At 42.6% G+C, this 25,684-nt stretch overlaps 1 protein-coding gene across 2 annotated transcripts in view; it reads right to left on the bottom strand.

Moving 5' to 3' along the window:
• LOC116434958 (pseudouridylate synthase RPUSD2) overlaps positions 1 to 25,684 on the bottom strand; it is a 265,401-nt gene that overhangs the window by 14,551 nt on the left and 225,166 nt on the right. For both annotated transcript variants that reach the window (XM_076366768.1, XM_076366769.1), the window contains one exon: positions 146 to 233. In XM_076366768.1, the coding sequence (XP_076222883.1) occupies positions 146 to 233 (88 nt within the window). The remainder of the gene's footprint in view (positions 1 to 145; positions 234 to 25,684) is intronic.

Below are 25,684 nucleotides of genomic sequence, written 5' to 3' on the forward strand. Positions count from 1 at the left end.
CGGGAAGGGCCTTCGGTACCAAAAATAAATCGGTCGGCGCGAACAATCGCCGTCATTCGGACAATCGTCGTCGCCGTCGGAAAGCAGAGGCGATGCGACAAGAAGAAGCGTTTTGGCAGTACAGTCCTGGCAGTACACCACTTACAGGGATGGAGGCGGGCTTGTTGACCACGACGACGTCCTCGTCCATGTGTATCACCGTGATCGGCTCCGAGGTGACAGGCACCTCGTGTCTGCAACACACCAATCGCAACCAGCTTAACGTGGCTTTGTTCTTCTAACGCGTGTCTCCCTTCTTTCTCTCTCATTCTCTCTTTTTTCTCTCATTCTCTCTCGCTTTCATAGACACGCACACACACGCACACACACGCACACACGTTGACACAGAAGTGTCCTAGATGAAGCTTCTAATACTATAATCGGAAATAAAGTAGAATTTCTTATAAGAAACTTTATAGAGTATTTCAGGAAAGATTGATACTGAAGATAGAATCAGTCGTGTTCTAGGAAACTGATTTGTATCTTATTCAATCGACTATCGCATCGATCGATCAGATTTCGAAATTTAAATGTGACGAAGAGAAGTCAAACGAGTTTTGTTCAATTGTAGCTTTGTGTGACAGATGCAAGAAGTAACGCGATGTTAATGATTTTATTTTGATAGTCGTTAGAATTCGTACAGTATCAATTTTTCATAGAAAGAATGTGGTTCAGGCACATGTGGCGATACGGTAGAACAAAACTTGATTCATTTGATGGATCGTTAATCATGGGAGCGTATAGTGCAGCTCGGTTTGAAGTACTGTTGCGTGAGCTGGATTGTTAGGCTGCGGGTATTTTTATGCATCTGTTCTGTTATTATCGAAATTATGCATAATAAGAACTAGAAGAGATCGCGATAAGGAAGCAGTGAATTTATGGTACCTTTTTCTTATCTTCGATCGGAGTTATGCGTTGCCTAGAACCGCTTTAACGAACGAGATTCCATTGAATGGCTCCGTAAACGGACAACGATCGTGCCCCTTCGATTATTAACGACGTTCATAAATAGCTGGATCTGTTTGCCGCGGAATCAACAATGCTACATCTAGACGGCTGAGAGCTATCGACGCGCCGCACCGTTAAAATGGCCGCTCGACGGCATCGGCTCGGCGCGTGTAATAGAAATAAAACACGCTCGTCGTTCGCCCCAATTTCATCTGTGCGAAGCGTATAAAGTAATTATATTTATAAGGCTATTCTTGATTTCTTTAAATACACCGGAATCGTTCGAAATTTCATTAAAAATTGAGAGTTGTATTTATAGTGAATGTCAATAGCTGAAATACTAAATAATAAACTATTCACGAATGTTTCACGACGGCAAACGGAAAATAAATTCCAAAAGATATTTTCATTGAGGGGAAAGATTAAATCACGAGAGACTAATAATATCCAAAGTAATATCTAAAGCATCCAATTATCCAACCTTCGATTACCCAAAGATCAATTCTCTTCCTATACTGTAATAATCAAATACAAAACCAGATCATTCCCTTAAACAATCATAAACAAAAAATTAACCCTTCAGTCAGCAGCAGTAAAAATGGTTTCGATTTTTGTTTCACAATTACTACTATCTTAACATCTAACATTCGAAATGATCTTGGAAATAAATAGTATCACTACAATGAATGTCTAAAGAAACCGAAAGTAATCTGATAGAATTTTTATAGAAATTACATATCAGTCGTATCAACCCTTTGCACTCGAAAGTTTTTGCCTTAATATTCAACATTTTCCAACAACAAGATACAGTCAGCATCGTTCGAAACTAATTCAACAATAATTCACAGATAAGCAACAAAGCTTATCTCAATATTTCACATTGCAATAGAAAGTTTCATTTAAAATACTAAATATTCACTTGATAATTTTGCAGTATCGAATGGTGACTTAGAGTCGCCTCTCGAGTGCAAAGGGTTAAATCCTCGGTAGTTCCAGCGTTAACGCGAAGGAGATTCTCTAAAATATACGAAAGCTTCAGCAGATGAAGCCGAATTACTCAACTGCTTAATTAATATAAAAAAAGGAAACTACGTACTGATCCTTGCTGTTCGAGTAATCAAATTCGTCCACGACTCAGTTCTTTAAACACGAAACTTTCATCTCGCCGAAACGTAGACATTCGTCCGCGAAGGGTTAATCTGCTGCTCGTTCCGAAAGTCATCGATCCGCTGGCAAAAGGGAAGGACACCGTTCCGAGAGCGAAAGCGCCGAACGAAAGTGGAGACCGCGGTCGCGATGGAGCAACCCTTTTACCCGGCAGGAAGCTAAACAGGTTAATGGCGAAACGCGGTCCGCCGCCGCGCGGGGAGCGGGGGCGGGGGAGGCGCGGAAAGGGGTTGCGAAAGAAACCACCGAGGAACGGGACAAAGGAGCGAGAGACGGAGACGCAGAAACACGACAGGTGGCTACGTACGTGCACGCTGCGACTCCAATTACACGTTCCATCTACCTAATGCATTCCACTCCGTGGAACTGCAGTCGTCGCGATGCACGAGCATTCTCTCTCCTCGCGGACAATAAGGAAGCCTCAAACCGTGGAAGGCCGGGAGCGAGAGGAGAGAGAGAAAGCGAGAGAGAGGAAGCCTCGCCGCGGCGACAGCAGCGAATTTTCGAATGCTTTTCTTCTTCCCTCCTCGCCGGCGCGCCGCCATTTTCCTCTCCGCTTCTCGTCGTTCGCGTGTCTTCTTCCTTTCTTCGACCCCTGTCGTGTCCGCTTCCTTTCTCTCGCTTCTTCTGATTTTTTACCCCTTCGACTTCCTTGCTCGAGGACTCTTACTCTAGAGGACTTCTGATGATGGATGCGGAGGGATGTCTCTTGGGAATTTTCTTTGGGATATTGTGGATTTTGGAGATCTAATTAGTTTGGGTTCTTTAGTATTTGGTTCTTGATTGGTGGTTTTTGTTGTTTGTGGATTGATACGGGGTGTTAGGATTTTATTTAATTGCTGGAGTTTAACCAGTTAACTGTGTTCATGTTTTGAATAAATATCTAATTATTAAACTTAACATTAGCGTTAACGTACCAATAAATAATATTATAACCATGTTGAACCTCTTGGCTACTGTCGGCTAAGGGTGCTTGAAAAATTTGGTTTCTATTTTTCATTATCAACAATAATCAAAGCTCGCCTAGACCTGGCGCGAGTGAATCTTAATTCAACGATTACATCTTCAGTCATATATTCTATAAAAGTGACTAATGTTTAGCGTATGTTAGGGTTAGACGTATAGTTTAGTTCCTGGTGAATATTTCGGAGATTTCGAGAAATCTGTCAGGGGTTAATGAAAGTGCAAGGCGGAGAGCAGCTCGAAGTTATTACACCAGTCCCGCGGCCTTGGCGGGTACAAAAGGAGCCGTTGAAAGGACCTCGGGAGGTCCTCTTCTTGCATTCACGTCCAAAATTCGAGGAGCTTGTTACGGAATGTACCTGGCCGTGTAACGAACTTTTTTCGGGATGCTCGCAATGCGACCGAAAGAATTTCTGAATGTAATTCGCCTTTTCGCTGCGAGAAGAAGAAGAAGAGGAGGAAGCGAGGAGTTCTTATCAGTTTCTTCCGGGGATGTTCCAGATCGCGAGGTTCCCTTTCGCAAAATGAGTTTCGCGATAGTTCCGGGGAACTTCGGTGGAAATGATTGTGACGAGATCGTCTGATAAAAAGGAACAATAAATGGTAAAAGAAACGTGGACGAGCGGAGGGGGGACGAGCCGGACAGTTCGGAGTAAAGTTTCCATCGCCGCGGAGGATCCGATAATTACCCGGCTCGATATTAATTGCTGTTATTATTAATCAGGCGAGAGGCCTCGGAGAAGGAACTTTTTCACCGTAACTTTCGGATCGCGCGATGCTGGAACAAACACCGGGTAATATACAATTAAAACTTCAATTAGTTTCGTTCCGTGCTCGGGGCTGCGCGGCGCTTCGAATTCTTGCCTAAACATGGAGGGAGATATAAATATTCTCTTGGAAAAATATGTTGCTCTTGATGAAGCCGCTCGTTGTGTTAATAGGAATGATTGGAGGTATGAAACATTGATTGGCGAAATTCCTGTGGTACTTAATAACTGAATGATCGTAAATTATTACAATCTTAATTACGAATAATTGATAATTTTAATCATGGATTAATAACCTTAATTATTACATAGATTCAATGTAATATCGATAGTTTAATGTCCAGGCAACCTTGACAGAAAATTACATTACCGGGTAATTTTCAGGAAACTGTAACGATGGCAATTTTCAGTGAAATCAATTTATATCATTATATATATGAACAATTCAGATATATTATTATGTAATATATTTTAATCAATTTGAATCGAATTGAATATTATGCTATGGTAATTAGCAAAGTTACATAGCTAGTTTTCATAGAAAAACGAGATTTCTCGTCGCCAGTACGGAAGCTTTCCATCACTTAAAACTGTTTAACTTAAAATGATCTTGAAAATAGTTTCACGAATACTATAATGAACGTCGGGAGAAACAAAAATACTCAATCATCACAATTTCCACAGCAACTACACACGAATCCTACTAAACGGTCGGTTCCAGCGTAAAATCCTCGAAAAAATCAAATTGCGAACAACTCGCGACAGCATTCAATCGAAACAATTCATTTCGAAAATCATTTCTTTTTCCAAGACAGCAATACCCGACAATCCTTCAACGATCCCCCATCAATATTCCAATAACGCGCCGGAAACGCGACAAACGAGCCCAATAATCCGAAAACAGAGGAACACGTTCATCGAATCGGTCCGCGAACGAGGATTCAAAAAACGTTTAAAAATAAACGCATGTCCAGAATTCCCTCGTTACATTAACTCCGCGCCGGCTGTTCCGTTCGGCGGAGTGTCGCTTTAATCGGCTGTGGCTCGATTAGCGTGTAATTCGAGCAGAATCAGCGGCCAGGCTCTGTTTTTATCGAACGACCGACCGACCGACCGACTGTTTCGAGGCCAATTACTATGCGCGACGCGATCTTAATGACCCGCGTCGACGCTGTCGTCGCCGCCGCCGCCGCCGTCGTCGTCTGGATTAATAGTGATCCCGGCTGAGCCCCCAAGTTTATAGCGGGGCCACTATTATTATAGATATTGAAAATGTGGATCTTCAGTAGAAAGAGAATCAGGAAACAATATATATGTATTTAACGAGATAAAGAAACAATATGGACGACACGTGAAAATACAACTTAATACCACGAAGGCCAACACGACTCTATCACGCACAAAAATGTTCTTCTCGCACGCATTCCCGCTCGCTTTTAACGCACACCCCCATTCGCTGTCTTTCTCACCCTTGCACCCTTCTCGCTCGCATCTTTCGTCCATAGTCAAAATTCACGCAGTCGCATGCACGCTTTCCTCGCGGTCCTCTCCAGACACTCTTCCTCGTATTCTTTCAGCCACTCGAGATTTTCTAAACGCAGTCGCACTATTTTCCAAACATCCCGGCGCCGGTCCGTCGCAGTACGACCTGGTCGCCCTTACGCACGCGCAACGAACCATTCATCCTACAATACTTCAACCTACGCTAAATAATTCTGGACACTACAATTATATCCGCGATTTTTCAGTGGACGGGTTCGACCGGGATTTCCGCGGGCTAAACAAGCCGGCCGTGGAGTAACTTCGACCGAGGATTTCGCGGTCCGCATTCCTGTTATCCGAAGCCCGTAAATCCGCCGGCCGAAGTTTCACGGGCCACGGGAAAATAGAAGAGTTCACTTGGCTGCCCTCCGTTCACGGAGCATACTTCCCTTCTACGGAGATTGCTTCTCCTCCTTTTTCATCGTTCCTCCTCGTTTTTCTTGCCGGCTTTTCGTCTATGTAGGTCTCCGCATCGCGGGTGTATCGTTAACACTTGGACTACCGCGCGATCGAATCGATACGATCCGATTGTCGCGAGAACTTATGAGTATGTGCTGGGTTTTTCGAAGGACCACCCAATGGTGGGAATAAATGACTGATTGACTGATAGATGAGCTGATTCTCAACTGAGTCTGATCGAAGCCGAGCTGATTCTCAACTGATTCTGACTTGATTCTAAACTGAAAGGCTGTGCTTCTCGAAAATTGCGAAATTCGATGTGTCCAGTTTTAGTGAAATTTTTGTTATTGTCTTGTGGAAGTATTGTGTTATTAGTATTGATTGTAGAGTAAAGGTAGAGTTAGAAAACTGGTTAACACGTTGAGTGCCCCAATCAAATCGACTTAGTTTAGTTCGCTCAATTAAACGATGATTATTCGGAAATATTTCCATATTATAAATAATGCCATCGAATCGTGTTAAAACCGCTCGATTGTCTGTTCTTTTAGAAAAATCGAACGCTAAAAGTGACTGATGCTTCCATTCCTCTGTTTCTTTAAGAAAGATAGCTATGTACTGATCAAAATCATGAAATTATTACGTAGATGTTAATCAAACCGTGTTAAAGAGAATAGCTCGAAGAACACCTCGAAGAAAGTTCTACCTAACCTCAGCGAATAATTCCGTCCAATTTGGTAATCTCGCCGACATCGAAGATAAATCACGTTAACCAATGTCAGAGCAACTTCTTAAACGGCTCGACGGAGGGAAAAAAAGAGAAAAGGAAACGGCCATTCAGAGATCGTTGCGCAAAAGACGCTTCGGGGCCAGACGGGCGCTCGTGATTCTAGGACGAGGAATCTCGGAATTATTTATAACAACCGGCGTTACGCAATCGAAGCATGGACAGAGGAGAGATTTGATTCGATACGAACGCGCATTGTCGTAACGGGCTTGTCTAACGAGCGCAGGCTTCCGTCACGCGTCACACTACCAGCCAGCTAAATTAAACGGCGAAGGATAATAAATAAGTGGAACTCCTTCCGAGATCGCGCCGCTGCCAAGAAGCCGACGGGCCAAACCCCTGGCTCGCCGCGATCTCTGTTTCGCAGAACTATAGAAAATTATTGTTCGTGTTTACCACTAAAATTCTCGCCTATGCAATATTCCGACGAATCACCGTGCGGTGAATTATATTTTTCGAGTACTCCCGTATTAACCTCTTAAGCACGAGGTATACCCAATTGTACTACCCTAATTGTATTACTAATTATTATTCTAAACTGTAAAGTATATTTGTTGAAGAAAAGAAATAAGTAAAATAGCGATAGGTACATAGATAGGAAATAGCATAAGATAGATAAACATAGCAGAATAAATAAATAAGTAAATATAACGAAAAAAAGATACAAGAAAATATATGAATAAGTATCACAGAGATAAATAAATGAATAATAGCAAATAGATAAATAAATGAAAATAGTCAACAGATGCGTCAACTATTGTACATCCAATGAAAACCAAGATCAAGCAGGAGCAAAACTTGCAAAACAAAGATCACAAAATGTTGATGTCAGCTTGTCTATTCATCTTCCGCGAATACTGTTCAATATCGAACACTTCCACATATTTCGAGGGTTCGCCGTGTACAGGATTTCACGTTAGCAAACGCAACGAGATTCCGGTGTTTGTTTAAATAACAGTGGAAATTGCGGCGTGTTTGGAATCTGAATTCCGGGGAGACCGTCGCGTCGTCCCGGCCCGAGCGACGGAGATAAAAGGGCGTTCCGGAAAATCCTGCCGGAATATTACAACGTTTTATGCTCGCGGCTGCACACGTGGTACGTGCTTGTAATGCTAGATTGATGTCTTGATATCCGGCCGAGATGGATGGCCGTAGGATACGATAAAGTTTCCAGCCGGTGAAAGTTGTCTGTCGCATCGGCTTCTGACCGGGGAGCACGTTTTTTCTGCTGCACGGGACTCCGTGGAAAAATAAGATTCCCCTCTCCCCCTTTCCTTCGTCGATCGTTGGTAAAATATACTTGAATAACAGGGAACGTCTCTTTTCGCTAGCGTTTCACGGAAAAAGCTGACGCGAGACGGACTCGATCGTAATTTCTGAATTCATTTAACCCTTTGCACTCGAGAGTATTTTTCTCGATAAATATTCATTATTTTCTGATGAAATGTCAATGATATTTTTTGCAACTAACTCACAGAAATACCTTGTATAAATTGAGTGACAGAACTACTTTATTTTGAAAATTTAATATTGAATTTTAAGTTTTATCGTTTCGTTCGGTCAAATCAAAGGGTTAATACTAGAACTACCGATTTAATACGATTGACATGTAAAATTGACATTTTCTCTATAAAAATTGCAATAGATTATTTTAAGTTTCTTTGGATATTCATCATAGTACTAAGTGAAACTATTTTCAAAATCATTTTGGATATTCAATGCTTTAAAGATATCAATAATTGAGAAACAGAAAAACTAAACCAGTCATTTTGACTGACACGGTAGTTGTAGTGTCAAGTGCGAACCATTCGTAAGACTAACATTTTTTTGATACTGTGTTTTAAGAACCGTAGTTAGAATATTTGCACAAATCTTTATTAAGATGAAATATTAATAGAAAAGTTAACATTCGAGATCTTTCTGCGTCTAATCTTTTATCGATTATCGTCAACTGTGTTATACTCTTCTATATTCATTCCTTTGTTTATCTGAGTTTTAAAAGTGAATCGTGAGAAAATCGTTAATTTTCGAATTTCGGAGACTAGAAATTGAGAGATTTCGATCTGTCAACGTTCCAAGAAGTTTAGTTTTTAAGAAACGCGTGAAATTTCGTGATGATGGGACGGAGCGCTCAAAAGCGGTGTCCGCCATGTTGCCTCGGGGCCGCCATGTTCTTTCCGCGTCTGTTCGATCGAGGATCGTCCATTATTTCGCGCGATATCAACGGGAAACCGGATCACCGAGCACACCACCGGCCCGGGAAATGATAATCGATACAACGTAAACGGGCCAGGTGACCTGTTTCAGCCAGAATTAAGGAGATCCGAATATCGATGACCCGGATAATGATAAATGCGTTTAGCGATTTCCACGCGGGTTATTCCCGCGACGATCCGCGCCGTTCGTTTTCAATCGGCGCGCGGCAAATCGTCCCCCCTTTTTTCCCCGTTGTTCCTTTATTTATTTTCGTTTTTAGAAAAAAAAAACAAAAAACAGCGGAGCGTAAAACGCTCGGAAACATCGTTCGATTTATTCGAGTGTGCGATCTACGGCGGCCATGTTGGACACGCTCGCGGCGGAATAATGGGTTCCGGCTTGGAAACAGCTCTCGGATTAATATCAACGATGCTTTTAACCGCTGGTTCTTTATCGGATAAGTTTCGACGGGGAACGGGCATTTTTATTATTAACTAAAACACGGGTTTCGGTGGCGGTTTAATGAAAATTCTCTAAATACGCGCGTCAACGTTCGAAGCTGACAGTCGGAGGATTAAAGTTTCAAAATGCTGGCTAAAGGGAACGAAAGATTGTCAAAGAAGATATCGGTCGACGTATTGTTAAATAAAATATCTTTTCATCAAAAACGCAATATTTCTCAATTCCGCGCGAAACATTTTCGCAAAGTTATAAACGGTCCATTCAATTGCCGAGGAGATTAACCGAAACGAAAAATACAAATATTCCATAAAACTGCGTGTATGAAGAGCCAATAACGGTAAAAAAAATTTCGAAATATTCAAAAAGCTTGGCGAGTCGTGCAAACCGTTGCTGTAACTATATAATTCACTTCGCACAACTCGAATCAAATCTGAACGGAAAATCCCCGTAGCTGCAGTTGGAGTGGCGAGACGGGTCGTACTCGACCCGGTCGTCGGTTGACCGAGGATCAACCATGAAATCCTCGTTGCAGATGAATTATAATCTAATATCGCGGCCGAGCAACCAGTTCACCTCGTAGATTCAGCCCGTAAGCGACCCGGCTGGAACAAAAGCCAAGCAAACGCGACATCCTTCGCGCGATATTGCGAGGATATTTCAAGCCGCGGACTTAGTTGACAAACTCGCGCTCGTTTTCCAGCCCCGTGGCCCGTCGCGGAATATATATCGCGAGACGCTGCTCTCTATGATAAAGCTATGATAGACTGTTACGAGCTCGGATCGGAAAACGCGACGCTGCGGAAACATTGGACGATTCTTTCGTAGAACAACATTTTTACGGTACTCTCAACGTGAATTATTAATAAAAATCGGAATAAGACGAAATTACATTCGTTTCATGTCGATTTCAATGCCTGAACAAACAACAAGCTAAAAACTAATTAAACCCCATGAATTTCAACGAAATTCACCGTTTTCCCAGACGTTGCATTTCATGAATCCATAAAACTCCACGAAATGATCATCTCTGGAGACAGAGAACCAGATTTTTCGAGCACCGTTAAACGCCCCAGTAATTAATGATCGAATTTCGGAAAGTCTTCTTAGCGAGTCTTCGTCACGAACAGAAGCTACCGTCGATATTTCATGTTCCGAGCTTCAGCGAGACAGTCAAGACGTTTCTCTCACATCGACAGTTGACAGTGAAAGACCGATAAACCTAGCGATAAGCTTGCCTCGAGGAATTTGACTGGCGACTGAAAGATTCTTCGATTTCAGATAATTTAGTGGTCTTTGGGTATATTTCTGTTGAAAATCGGAATTCATCCACGATTGGCTAAAGATTCTGTAGGACCTTTCCAGAGAATTAGATCCCTTCTAGAAATTAGATCGTAAACCTAGCGTTAATGAAATCAGCATTGATTATATTTTCCGATTGAGAAGCTTCGGTCCCGGTAAGCACGTTTTGATTCGAACGGAGATTGAATGGGGCTCGGAGGATCACGGGTAGGAAACCGGGACTAAGCGCGGGACTGTCCTCTGATTTAGCCCAGCGAAATGCGTTTCTAATTCACTGCTAAAGGCTACTCTTGTGCGAAATTGCGCGACGTGTCCGACGGAAGTGGATCGTTCGCCTACGGTGCCGCTTCCAGCTAATAGAATCATCCTACCCAATTTCCCGTGTCACCGGGGACGCGCACGAGGACGTCCCCGGATCGACGATCCTGCCGGGATGCAAGCCTTCCAACGGACAGGACCTTCGCCCACCCGCGCCCCCCTTGAATTAATGTTTCTAATAAGCCCTGAATCGATACAAAGGAATCGACTCGAATTATTCCTACCCCGGCGAGGGGGACGCGTAACCAAATGACAGACCATTATCGTGTTATCCATATTTATCGTGTCGTTTCGAGGGTAATTTCTTCTGACTGACAACTTAAGTGTTCGATTGATGAACAATTGATGAACGTCTCTGATCGTGAGCATTGCTATTTTTATCATTACTGTTATATTGTTTCCTAGCGTTCGCTTTTATCGTTTATTCATTGAAATTGCTTCTTTTCGCGACGCGCTGAGCTTTTACGGATAGGAACTTTCAACGCTTTGTTGTAAAACGAACTCTTTCGATAACTTAACTCTTGATCTCAAACAATCGAATCTATCGAAAACATTCCAGGAATATTCGAATCAACTAAATGTTGAGCTTCAATTTCCAAGGAACATCGGCGTCTTGAAACTTCCTGCGTGGATTTTAATTAGATCGATCTCGTAAGTGATTTCTAAAGATTGATTGTCCAAGGAGCACACGATGCTGTTTGATCTCTGAATCCACGAATGATCTATTGTTAAGTGTCTCCATCGCGTAATGGGATCTTACGTCTAAAGCTATTAGACCGTGAGAATTATATATCACCGGAGAACGAGCGGCAAAGAGGAAGTTATGGGTCTCGGACCGGGTCCAAGGGATCCGCGCGGATTGCCACCCGGGTCCGGGCTCGCGATAGAAATACAGAATTTTCATCGAAGCAAACATTAACCGGTCCAGACGGGCACCGTGCGCACGCTGACATTTGAAAAGTGCAACACTCGGTGCGGCCGCGACGGCCGTGCACCTTCCAAATTTAACGCGGGTCACATACCGGCGTGACACACATCTCCATTGAAATGCCCGCGTGCACGCCGCGCGGACCGAGCCGGACAGCTGCGGAACAGTGATTGCCCCGAGGAAAAATCTGCATTTATACGAAAAGTAAAAGGGAAACCGGCGGATCTAATAACGTTCGCGTTTCACTGACAGACGGAAAATATCAGGATGTTACAAGAGATCTCTCGGAAACTGTTTGCCTCTGAAATGTACGTTGTTTAGAAAATTCTGTTGTCGAATTACTGTTTCAACCCTTAGCAGGTTGTTTTGTAATCTATCAGCAACTGCTAATTTTTATAGTATTCCCAGCGAAAATTAGAAATGCACATTTCTTCGATCTTTTATTTTCCTTCTCAGTGCGAAATCTGGATCTATGGGAAATCTAATAATTTTAGGGTAGTTTTTTCAAGATTCATTAAAATATTTAATACTATAACTGCTGCAACATTGGAGCCTACAGAGTTCAAAAGGTTAGATGTTTGATGATTCAGTAGCTTAGCAGTAGCTAGTTCTCATGGAATAGAGGAACATGGACTGATTCGTATTAATTAAGACGAAGGTGTAACAAAGTAATTAATATCCGATTGTTATAACGTTTCACAGATCTTTTATTTTCTTTCTCAGTGCAAAATTGGGATGTATGGAAAATAATTTTAGGATAGTTTCTTTAAGATTCATTAAAATATTTAATATTAATGTGTAATATTGGAGCCAAGAGTTCAAAGGGTTAAAGGAAACATTAGAGTCTCAGGATATAGAATTCCATTCTTCCCCTGTTAATCAGTAATTTGCAGATGATCGTTGAATGGCATGACTAATTTATTAAATTGCAGTTACAGTAGGCTTGTCCGAGAGTAAAGACTGAACAAATTGTTTCTAAAAAGATCATACAATCATCTTCCTCACTACTATCAACGATACTTCGCTATACCATACAAACCACACGCAGTTCGAGTAACGCGTTATTTTCACCTGTGACACACCCCTCGCGGCGCACCCTTAAAACAACGAGGCCACACGATTCTACAGTTCCTCCCCTATAAAACACGCGCTCGTAGAAGTCGCGGCCATAACGGTGGCGCTCGACAAAACTAAAACGTAGAGTGCACTCCATCGTTTACGCGCGGCATCGCCGATCGTTCGCGCGACTTTTCTGCTTCCTTCTCGAAATAAAAACTCGTAGACGGTCTCGTTATCTTTCTACGCCGAGTCCCGCCTCGGTAGAAGTTGCACCCGAAGTGTCCGAGAAAAATTGCGATTCATAGTTGCAGCGATCGAGGCGGCGCGTCTGCAACTGTTTACCGAGCTCCCGGCATTCTCGTCCGATTTTCTTGTTCCCCGGTTGTCGCCGGCTCTCGCTCGATTTTTAACGATCCAATAACTCCGAAACTCCGCTCGAAATCGTCGCGAGTCCGCGAACGGGCCACCGGGTTCGATTAGTTCAATCATAACTTGAGCAATCACGAGTTGCGGCCGGGAAGGACCTCTTCCTGCTTCGCCCCTTCTCGCTTGACGAGCGACCGAGGGTTGAAACTTGCGGAGATAAGGGTAGCTCCGCGGTCGATTCCTCCGCGGTTATCTCGAGTCGGTGAATCGGCCGGCCAGAACGTCGCCGAGGAATCGTGTTCTACGGGCACGAACGCTGACCCGTACGGACACTCCGGCGTTCACGAGCACGGGTTGATTAGGGGTGGTTAGGAATATTCGGTTAGGGGCTGTTATTTCCTCGGTGATACTCGGAGGTTGATTCTCTGCGACGGAATCCTTCCTAAGTAACGATCGAATCTTCGGAATTCCGATACCCCGCTGGCACTGAGGATTCAGACACCCGGTATATACAGGGTGGAAATTATATAGCGTCACAGTCGAATATCTCCGAAAATATTGATTATACGCAGAAATGTTTCAGACGAAAGTTGTTCGATACCGAGGGGACATCACGTGGAACTTTTATCTTTCCTGGACACTCCAAGGTGAGGTGAAGGTCATCTTACTTTTTTTAACCCTTTGCACTCCGTTGGCTCTGCTATGGAAATCGACTGGTATGGAAATCGAATCGGAAATAACACAAATCCAAAGTAAAATTCACAAAATCGAATTCCTTATTCTCTTCCGTAAGTTAGAAATTTTGTTTTAATCGATGCTCAAAAATATATCAATATAACCACCAACGCTCGCGTTTTTAGTAGCTGAAATTTAGCCGGCGTTCAATGCGTTAACACTAAAACTACCGGACGGGTCAAAATGATTCCTGATTCCTTCTTGCAGATGTTAAAAAGATAACAAATGCTCTTCTGAGAAATTATTAAAGAAATTAGCAACGCGCGAACTGAATTCTAAATCAAGTTCCAATGGATACTCTCGTAATTCCTACACACAAATTTCAAACCGTCAACCTATCTACTCGGTTTCAGTGTTAACCTCATTATAACACCCCATTCCTCAAAACCACAAACTCCTAAACCCCTGAAACCAAACAAAGAGTTTCCCCATCACAAGATGTCCAGCTCCCAGCGTCCAACCATATCAGAGACCAACGACCCAGCAAAAATCCGAGGCGAGACGAAAACCGATCAATTACACGCGCATTCCTGAAGCCAGCCATCAAGCAGCAGATGGCCACCAGAAGAAAGGTTAGAGTCCGTCATCCGCAGCTCCGGTTCCGTTGGAACTAATAATAATTTCATTCTCAATTTCCCCGGGGGCCGATCAAAGCGATCGGCCCGCCAGCGACGAGCGAGGAGGACTCTCGCTTTGTCCCGGCGAGTCGTAATCCTGTGCATTTAATTGCGCCCCGACCGAAGGATTCTTTATCCGGCTCAATTACCAGGCGCAGCGGCTGTCCAATTACCCGTTACAACGTTTCGGAGCATCCGGAAGCTACGCGCGCGCGCTGGTCTTGTTAAGGCGAGTCGAGAGTTCCTCCAAGTGGCCCTCTTCCTAGGGAGATAACGGTCGATAAGAAAGGAATAAAAATAATCGGCGTGCAGCCGCCTCCGCGTTTCCCAGCGCCTGGTGTTTCGTTGCCCTCCCGGCGTTCGGCGATCCCGGAATTTTTAATCTATCCGCCGGCTCCGTGTTCCGGCGCATAAATAATTGGGAGCCTCCTTCCAGGCTCATTTTCATGCGAATAAAAATCGTCCGTATCCCCTTTCAATGCGCAAGGGTTCTATGGGTTCTCAATGGACGCTGCCGCGGGATAATGGAGACGCCTCGAGCTAGCCAGCTCTGCGTCGCGTTGCGTTATTCATCGGCCGATGCGTCGCGGGACTTAGCTTTCGGTTTTCTTGTGTAAATCGCGGACTACGTTTAGGGAGCGGCTCCGTTCGGGACTTCGGCGAGAGGTGGACGGAGGGTGGGAAGCTTCGTAGATACCGTGGAATTCTGGTTCTCTTTTGCTGATGGGCTTCTTGCGAGATTCGTGGCGGTTTCTCGTGTTTCGTCGTTGGGATCCTTGTGAAGCTGTTGGTTTGTAGATTGGTTATTTGATTTTATGGATTAGGTAGAGAAGTGTACTCTGGGTTTAGAGGTCGTTGGAAATCGGAGGTTGGACTGGTGATAATTTGGGGTTTGAGATTGCTTGAGTTGATCTTTTGTTTTGCGTTTGTGGTAAGAGTTACTGGGTTAGATTAGAGATTACTCGTGAAGAGGTGTTGTCTGTTATTGAGCATTTAGGCAGAATGTTGCGTCGACGCGTATTTGTAAGAAAGTGTATTGAAACCATGAAAACAGTGAAACTAAATTCAACTAAGCTAGATTAATTACTTTTATAGAATATATGAATGAAGATGTAATCGTTGAATTGAGATTCACTCACGCCAGATCTAAGCGATCTTTGATTATTGTTAATAATGAAAGATAGAAACCAAATTTTTCGAGCGCCTTTAGCCGACAGTAGCCAAGAGGTTAAATATGGTTATAATATTATTTATTGATACGTTAACGCTAATGTTAAGTTTAACCCCTTGCCCTATGATTTCTTTCTCAACTCTGATCGATACGGCTACTTCGTCATTAATAATTTCTTAGAAAAAGAGAAAAATTCTAAGCATATGTTTACGTCCTTTTAAGTATAATAATTGATTACAGAGGAATAATGTTTACTTCGAATTCGAATGCACTGAGTAATACATATATTTGTTGAATCACGTTGAAAATCTTCACGAGTCTCACTCGTTGTAGGACAAGGGGTTAACGTTCCATGGATAGACTGTTTCAAAAGTCTTCGTCTAAACGAAATGGAAGTGTTGCTGTAAGGAAAATGGTATTCTAGGTCGGTTGCACACGTTTGTCAGTCAGGGAGCTATCAAAGTCTCTGGTCGTCGTCCGAAAGTCAAACAGGAGAGCCGTACTTGTTGCTGGAATCGACGAGGGCGGATCGGCGACAGTGTTTGGCGACGGTGGCTGCCAAGAAACACAACGGCAAGACGAGGAACGCTGTTCGGACAGCCTGCGAACCGTCGCGGAAGCGAACTTGTTGCTGAGTTTGGCAGCGGCTACTGGCAAGAAGTTACGCGGACGTTCGGTTAGCTGTTGCTCCCTTAAATTTACACCCCGCCGGCTGTAACTCAACCGCGCGCACTGGAAATTCGTCCCTGGACGAGAAATTGCGCTCGTCGCCCGTGGAATTCCGATGAATCTCCACCGTACCCGTGTTTATTGCCTTCGCAGGCTTACGCCGAAACTCCGTCTGCTCGACAATCTTTGCTTAAAAGGCACTGGATCGCAAGGTTCTCGGTTTTGCATTGATCCTGGGATATTGCTCAGGTTTATTTGAAATTTGGAGAACTTCCTTTGAGGATTGATCAAGTGAAACATGAAGAATAAGGTGTTTCAAAATAAAAAGCCACTGAATCGAAAGGTTCTCAATTCAGAATTGATCTTGGGATCTGCCTCAAATTTATTTGGAATTTGGAAAACTTCCTTCGAGGATTAATCAAACGAAATGTGAAGAATAAGGTGTTTGAAACTAAAAAGCCATTGGATCTCAAGGTTCTGAATTCAGCATTCATTCTGGGATCTTGCTTGAATTTATTTGGAATTTGGAGAACTTCCTTCGAGGATTAATCAAACGAAAAGTGAAGAATAAGGTGTTTGAAACTAAAAAGCCACTGGATCTCAAGGTTCTGAATTCAGCATTCATTCTGGGATCTTGCTTGAATTTATTTGGAATTTGGAGAACTTCCTTCGAGGATTAATCAAACGAAATGTGAAGAATAAGGTGTTTCAAAATAAAAAGCCACTAAATCGCAAGATTCTCGGTTTACTATTGATCCTGGAATGTGCTTCAAATTTATTTGGAATTTGGAGAACTTCCTTCGAGGATTAATCAAACGAAATGTGAAGAATAAGGAGTTCCAAAGTAAAAACTTCAAGACTTATTGAATCGAAATTATCTAGAACAACTTAAAGTAGAACTCGCAGTCAAATCACAATAATTCTCCTAAGGACAATCCAATGAAAATGACATCGTTGCATCCACACAATGAAAAAGTTCCGCGAAAACAAACTAAATCTCACCCCTCACTCAGTGAAACTTACAAACCGAAATAAATTAAACCGTCCGCTAATAAAAAATCGCCCCATTAATCTTCCCCGGAGTATTATAGACAGCGCCACGTTTCTCTCTCCGCGAATAATCCGACGGTTTGCATTACACGGCCTAATAAATCCCTCGCGCCGGCCGCAACAAACGGATTCCCAGGCCGGCCGACGCACAATCGCGCAACAAGAATAAAACAAAAAAAGAAGGACGCGTAAGCCCGCGCGTTTCCCGATCCGCGGATTTCATTCTTCCCGGCAGCTTTCCCGTCCCCGTTCGCCATTCCCGGCGATCGATGCCTCGATTCTGTCTCCGCCGGTTTCCACGAGATGCGGGAACAATGCCGCGCGCGAGAAAAGAAGAGAAAGAGAGATACAGAGAGAGAGGAGGAGGAGGAGGAATGGAAGAAACCGGTGGAAATTAAGGGGACGCGCAAACGCGACTTAACCGGAAGAGAAATCAGCCGCGGAACGAGTCCCGTCGAATACTCTGTAATATGTAAACCGGAGGAACGAGAGGCAAAAAGCTGGAGGAAAAGGAACAATCGTTTCTGTCGAGTCCCTTTGCGGATACTCCCTCGCTTCTGATGATTTTCAAACATCGGAACGTTGCTGGGAAAATAATGGACGGAATCTGGGAGGATCCTCTGAAGAAATGGAGAGGAAGCGGCTGTGACGAGAGGACGTCGGATTTATTTTAACGTCTCGCGATTAACGTACTGTTAATGTTTTCCGCACTGGTTGGGAGAAATATCGATTTGATGTGGAGGCTTAGCTGTGGAATTTTGATAATTAGCAGAGTATTGAGAAAAATATTCGATTCTATTATAGATGTTAACCCTTTGCGGACGAAGATTCTTTATAGTATACGAAACCTAATGCAGATCCTGTTAAATTACACATCGAATGCTTAATCCTTTGCACTCGCATGTTTTTCACTAGAAATATTGAACAGTTTCCAATGAGTTACAGATGATATTCTTTAAGACGAATTCAACGAGGGAACGTACATAAATTAAGAAGCAAAGTTACTATTTCAATATTTCAAATATTCATGGATTGTAAGAAGCTTAATATTATATGTAAGACTTTATGATTCTGGTGTATCAAATTGTATGGTGACTGAGAGTCGCCTCTCGAGTCATCAGAAAATAATGAACATTTGTCAAGAAAAATATTCTCGAGTGCAAAGGGTTAAAACAGGTGGAGGTTGCAATAAAACAGAATGTCGAGTCTGACTCGACATAGGACTGCTAAGGGTTAAAGTCGTTTTGACCTCTACGGTTCGCGAGAATTTTAATACGAAAAAGTTACCACACGGTCGCGAGGAAATTCGCGGTAGGCAATGCGTCAGGCAGCCAGACGCGACGGCGAGAGAGACTGATGCAGGGTACGTGCGAGTCGAGTTAGCTCCGCGAGACGGCAAAAATATTTGGCTGATGGCGCGGGGTTGGAGGGCGGTTGAAGGGTCGTTGAATTTTAGATGGCGAGATGTCGGAGCGGGCTGATTCGGGCCCGATAACAGGAATTGGATGGCCGGGGTAATAGTGTGAAGGGGGCTTTCTTGTACGGATACTTTCGGGGTGGGAATTTGTAGCTTGTGGTAGTCGCGATTGCGGAATCTATGGGGTGAAGTCTTCCGTTGCGAGGTATTTAGAAAATATGTCTTTACGTAATCAGTCTTATATAATTTAATACGTTCGTTTCATATAAGAATTTAATGCATTAATTTAGTATATTTACTGTATTTATTACTGAATTATTAAATTATTATTATTACTACTACTGAATTATTAGACACATTATTTGGAATAACCGCTTATCAGTATCACTGTTCCAATAGGAAAGAAAGGTCATAAGAATCTACATTGTTAATAGAAATGAAAGATTTTCTTATTACTTGCTAACGCGATAAACTTGCATTAATTAACTACATTCACTATATTTGATAATTCAGTAATACAATATCTAACCTCCTTTCATCAGTATCATTGTTCAAATAAAGAAAAATCAAAAGAACCCACATTACCAATACAAACGAAACTAGCCTATTGCTAACGTGATAAACCTACTAAATCTAACAATTCAGTAATACAATATCTAACTTCCTTTCCTCATATCATCGTTCAAATGAGGAAAAATCAAAAGAACCCACATTACCAATACCAATAAAACTAGCCCATTGCTAACGCGATAAACTCTGAAACGCTTCGAACGCCTTCGAAGCCGCAGCTCTCACGGCTAAATCCTCGAATCCCCTAAAACCTCGGCGGAACAGCAGCTCGCCGAAGATCGCAAGAAAATCCAAGGTGAGGAACGGGAGGTGACGTAACAATTTGCTTAACGAAGCCGGTCGGCCGGCGTCGGTTAATCTTCGGACACGTAACGGCTCCCCGCTCTAGCCGGCTTAGTTATAGCCGTAGGCCAACAGGGGGTAGCCTAGGGAACAGGCATAGAGGATAGACCGCGGGGCTCGCACGTAAGTGTGTTGCGGGTCGAGGGCGAGCCTCGGCGACAGGTTGATTTATTAGGCTCGGACCTGCCACGCGATAATATCAGCAAGGATCGCGAGTTGTTTTTGGGCTGCGCGCGATATCTGTTACAGTCGGAAGGCAGGCAGGCAGGCCGCCCCCTGCGGATCCCGGGCCTGACCTTTCGCGCACGCAGCGCTGCACGCACCCACGAGCTGAGTCCCTGGGATCGATCCCCTCGTCCCAGTAATTCCGTTCCGGCGTCCTCGATTAAATTCCCGCGATATTTCGGCCCTCGATCCGCCCGAGAACGGTCTTCGGGCTGCGACACAACCGGCTGGAAAGGTTAATTATCAACGGGATGCTCCGAGGGTTCAACGGGAGACGGTTGACGCGCGAGGGAATTGTTTCTTCTTTAACCCCTTGTACTATGATCTTGAGCGACTGATAAATCTACGTTGTTATTGATAATTTAGTAAATAGAGAATTCGTTATTTTGTTTATTTTAGTTTTCTCTGGTATTTAGTATTTCTTTAGTTATTTTAAAATTCTTTAGTATTTAGTATTTCTTTAGTTATTTTAATATTCTTTAGTATTTAGTATTTCTTTAGTACTTCTTTAGTTATTTTAATATTCTTTAGTATTTAGTATTTCTTTAGTATTTCTTAAGTATTTTAATACTGTATATCAACTCTACCACCGGTGATACATATGTGAACGCGTTAACGGCGATTTTTTGGTCAAATTCGGTTGTTCGGTGTTTATTATTGATAGTTATTTTTTGACAATTTCCCAGCGTTAATGAGGTCAACTAAAAATTATGACGCTTGAGAATAAGATCACAATATAGAATTCACAGTATAGGTCTATGGGATTTTTTGAAAGAAATTTGAAAATACCGTGGAACGACTGTTGTTCACTGATAATCAACTGAAGTATTCCCAACTGACACAGTTCCGTGTGACCAGTCGCAAATGTGTCAACGCGGACCCGGTGCACTCGTAAACGCGAAGGTAACGGCGGCGACAAGTGGAAAATGATAAAAATATAACGCTAAAGCGGCGCCGGTGGCCAGTTACAGGACTCGTAACGTGCGGACTGCTTCTACAAAATGGCGGAGCGTCGTCGGAGTCAAACGGGCGTCGTTCGACTCGCTGGAAGCATTAACAGGAATGACAGGGGAACGCGAATATCAGCGGAAAAATGTCGCGCGAATTTCTAGTTAAAGCGGATCGATGGAACCTGGAAAATTGTCTCGGCGCTCCGCGCGTTCCTCGTCGGTTCGAGTCGATCCGAAGGGAAATTCGAACGGAAACGCTGCCGGATCGCGGGATACTTCGCCTTTCACCTTTACACTTTGTCCTGTGTACTCGAATATTTTACCAGGGAAATGTCTAAAATAATGAGAACCGTGCAACGATGATTTTTTAATGGAAACTCGCGTGAAAATAAACGAATCTTCCTTATGAGGAAACTTGAATTTATTTCGTAAGAGAAAGGGATGTTGATCGATTGGTTGTTAACCCTTTGAACTCTGTAGGCTCCAATATTGCACATTAATATTAAATATTTTATTGAATCTTAACACTAGAACTACCGAGCATTTAATACGATTAATATGCAATTCCTATAACAATTGTAACAATAGATTATTTTCAGTTTCTTCAGACATTCATTATAGTACTCAAATGAAGCTATTTGTTTTCAAAAACATTTCGAATATTCAATGCTTCGAAGATATCAATAATTGCTAAACAAAAAAATCGAATCATTTTGACTGGTATAGTAGTGTTGAAGAAACTACCCTAAAATTATTCGATTTTCCACGCATCCAAATTTCGCACTGAAAAGGAAAATAAAAGATCGAAGAAATGATGCATTTCTAATTTTCACTAGGAATACCATAAAAATTATCAGTTGCTGATAGATTACAAAAAACCTGGAGTGCCAAGGGTTAAATATTTGATCGGTAGATCGTCCTGCGAGTACGAATTTCCGAAAACTAATTTACTCAACCTGGCAGCAAATAGAATTCCGTTGATCGTGGAGTTCCATTAGTGTTGGTACCTCTCAACGTTTTTACCATATTGTTGGGATTCGTTGAATATTTGTAGAAACTACAGATCCCTGAGGAATAATAATAAAGTAAGAATATTGAACGCAACGTTATAAGTCTCTGAAAGTTTCCGAGAATTCGAGCTGAGAATTAATTTCCAATGAAACGTTGCTCGTTTCTCCGGCTGCCGATTCGATCGAGAAATATCGAGCAAACGAAATCAGGTCGAAACTTTTGAACGATCCGGTAGTTTCACTTTTCCCGGGGGTTTCTTCGTTTCCCAGGGACGTCGCTCCGCTTTCTGGAGCCGCTCGCCGATATTCAGATCGCCGGCCGCGAAATCTATAAATTATGAATTATGCGCCTCGCATCGGAAAACTGTCGGCCCGGACTGTATATTATTCTCGACGAGACGCGGCCGCGGGCTCAATGGATCCGCAAATATTATCTCGAAGCCCGGCCGGCTCATGGTACATTTATTTTTATTGCCAGAAAACTCAGCCGAGATTCCGCGCGAACGTGTTTAACGCACGATGTCGCTCTGTAAGTTCGTAACTCGTTACAGTGTCAGTCACCGTTATATTACAACGTAAATATTCTCAGTGATCCATCTGCCAAAGTAAATTCGAAATAGTTCAGAGTTTGCGGTACAGTAATTAACCGGTTAAGTGTGTTTGACGACTATAACCGTCATGGAGATGTGGCAGAATTTTGTGTCATGACGACTATAGACCAACTACGAACTCAATGGAACCGCAACATTATGAAATAAACAAATATCAATCTGGAAATTGAGAAATTAGAAAATAATATTTCCAAAGTCCAATATGCGTCGATTTCAACTTTTCAATTTTTTAACTTTTAAACTATTAAGGCTTTGAGGTTTTAAAGTTTTAAGGTTTTAACGTTTTAACGTTTACGTTCCGTGAACCTAGTGTTAAGATATCGGAAATTTAGATAAAACACATCAGGAAATTTTGGCAATTAGAATTAGAGTCAATCATCTACGAAATTAAATTCGGAAGAACTGAACGTTTGTGTGATACATTAAAATATTGTGAACTAAAAATTAAATACTAAATTCGAAGCTCGCGTTGCAATGTTGAACTCCGATATAAAATCAAATTTCATAATTATAATCATTAATAAACATTCTACTCCTTTGTTCCTCTGTTCCGCTATGAGCATATCCTCAGCGTAATTGATTCCGCAGTCGCGATTACACGCGTTTCCGGCGGGGAGGATTTTATTAGCGGAAGTACTTCCGTAAAAGCGATTTCCCTCTTTCCATCTCGTATTTTTCAATTCTATGTTCGAGTGGAACGGCCGGGGATACAAAGCGAAGGTTTAGAAAGACAATGCAACAGTCGGGGAACGGATCAAAGGCTTCGATGGAACGGAACGGAAAGGAGAACGAATTGTTCTTGATTTTTTTTCCTATCCCCGGTAAAAGGGGTGGGAAGGAATACTGGAAAAGCTTCGAATAATTTGACGCGCAACACTGGTACGCTCCCCGATCCGAATTTAGCGGTCCCCGGCTCATGAATTGGATTGACCCCATAAAATGTGGCTCCCCCCCCGCATTTACATACTTTTATCGGAATCTATTGCCCCGGCTGAATCGGTATCTTTTTTTTTTTCCTTATCCGGATACAACCCCCGCTCCGCTATTTTGCAAGGGATTTCGTCGAACGGAAGCGAAAGCATCTTACGTTTTGGCGGGGCGCATTGAATTAAGAATTTAAGAGCTGCGGCAAACGTAAAACAGATGAGCCACGGCGTATGCACGTACGCCGCGCGGAATAGAGAAAGTATTCTGTACCGAAATTCTCGGGAATGCATTCGCGTACGAACCTTCTGAATATATTATTCGTCATTGTACACTGTTTTACATACGTCCGCGGACGGAATGTATTTTTATGCTATCGGTTATATTAAATGCAAGCGATGGAATCTAGAATGAATGCGGATCGGAACGAGGACGAGTAGTGAATAGAAAGTGCAGTAAGCTTGCAATGTTTCTTGTTGTTTCACTATTACGTGATTCGGTGATTGTATGGGAATATTTTATTGGAAAGCTAATTGGGGAACACGATTTGAAGCTTTGGAATTTTGGAATTTTGGAACCTTAACCCCTTGCTGTACAATGACGAGTGAGACTCGTGATGAAGATTTCTAGACTAATTTGACAACAATCAATGTTGTTCATTATCCACGAATCAAAGCGCATAGCTATTTCGCTATTATCAATGTGTTGCCTTCAAATGAAACTTGCACTTGAAGTAGAATGGAAAATTTTGCTACTTTTCTTCTAAATTGGCGATAGTAAAATGTTACACGAGCTTAGTAGCGGAAATAAATTGTACGTCAAGGGGTTGAAGGGTTAAAACGTTGAAACGTTAGAATATTAAAACGCTGAAACGTTAAAACGTTAAAACGTTAAAACGTTAAAACTTTAAAACTTTAAAATTTTAAAACTTTAAAACTTTAAAACTTTAAAACGTTAAAACGTTAAAATCTTGAAACCTTGAAACCTTGATACGATAAAATCTTGAAACGTTAAAACGTTAAAACGTTATAACTTTAAACCGTTAAAACCTTAAAACCTTGAAACCTTGATACGTTAAAATCTTGAAACGCTAAAACGTTAGAACCTTAAAACCTTAAAACCTTAAAACTTTAGAACCTCAAAACCTTAATATTTTAAAAGTTAAAAAATTGAGAAGTATAAAAGTTGAAAAGTTGAAAAGTTAAAAAATTGGAAGGTATAAAAGTTTAAAAGTTTAAAAGTTGAAAACCTTAAAACCTTAAAACCTTAAAACTACAGAAGGTACTCCACACTTCAAAAGATCCACGGAACACCCAGTTCCACGACCCAACATAAACGCAAAATTCAAAAAAGAAACAATCAACCCCTATCTCACGAAAGACATCAGAAGCCTCCAGACTGTTGAAACACTGTTGAAGCAAATACTAGAAAATAGCTGCACCCAGGCGGTTCGCCGCATTGCTAAGTCGATTAAAAAGCCCGAAGTAACACGACTCGGTTGTTCTCCGAGCTGTTCCACCGCGGAATCGGCCATTGTTCCGAAGTAATTTGCATTTCATCAGTACACCGAATTAGTTTCCGCATATATTAGGCGTCCGTCCGATGGACACACGACACCGCGAGCGGAGACGTCGGCCAGGCCGCACGGACGACAACCCCTTCGCAGCCAACTTGGAATTACGACGTACCCCTAGCAAGATTAATTATCCGGCCGGTGAATTTATTTATCCCCCCTCCGCTATCGAGATTTTGCTCTCTCACGGATGATAAATCGCCGGCGTCACGTCGTTGACGGAATCTCCGCGCGGATGATTCCTTTCGAGCGCGTTTCCCTCGAACGGATCGCGATCTTAGAGACGTTACACCCCGTGCACACGGCCGAAAGAAGCGGCCAATGATATTCAAAGCGCCCCCAAAGACCGCCGAGCGACTATTGTTGACCAGCTACGTTTCGGAGTATTGTGACGAGGAGACGGTTATTAATTGAACCGACGTCTGACGAGGATGTTCTACGGAAGCACGAGCTGGAAGCGAGTGAAAGCTGGTGTTATCTCTGAAGAGGAATTCTGAAGTTCTTAGGAGACTTCGGAGTTCGAAGTCTTTTATTCTCCTTCTTAGTGTAAAATTTGGATGTGTGGAAAATCGAATAATTCTTA

Source organism: Nomia melanderi, chromosome 4 (genome assembly GCF_051020985.1).
Source record: "Nomia melanderi isolate GNS246 chromosome 4, iyNomMela1, whole genome shotgun sequence".
NCBI classification, from domain to species: domain Eukaryota; kingdom Metazoa; phylum Arthropoda; class Insecta; order Hymenoptera; family Halictidae; genus Nomia; species Nomia melanderi.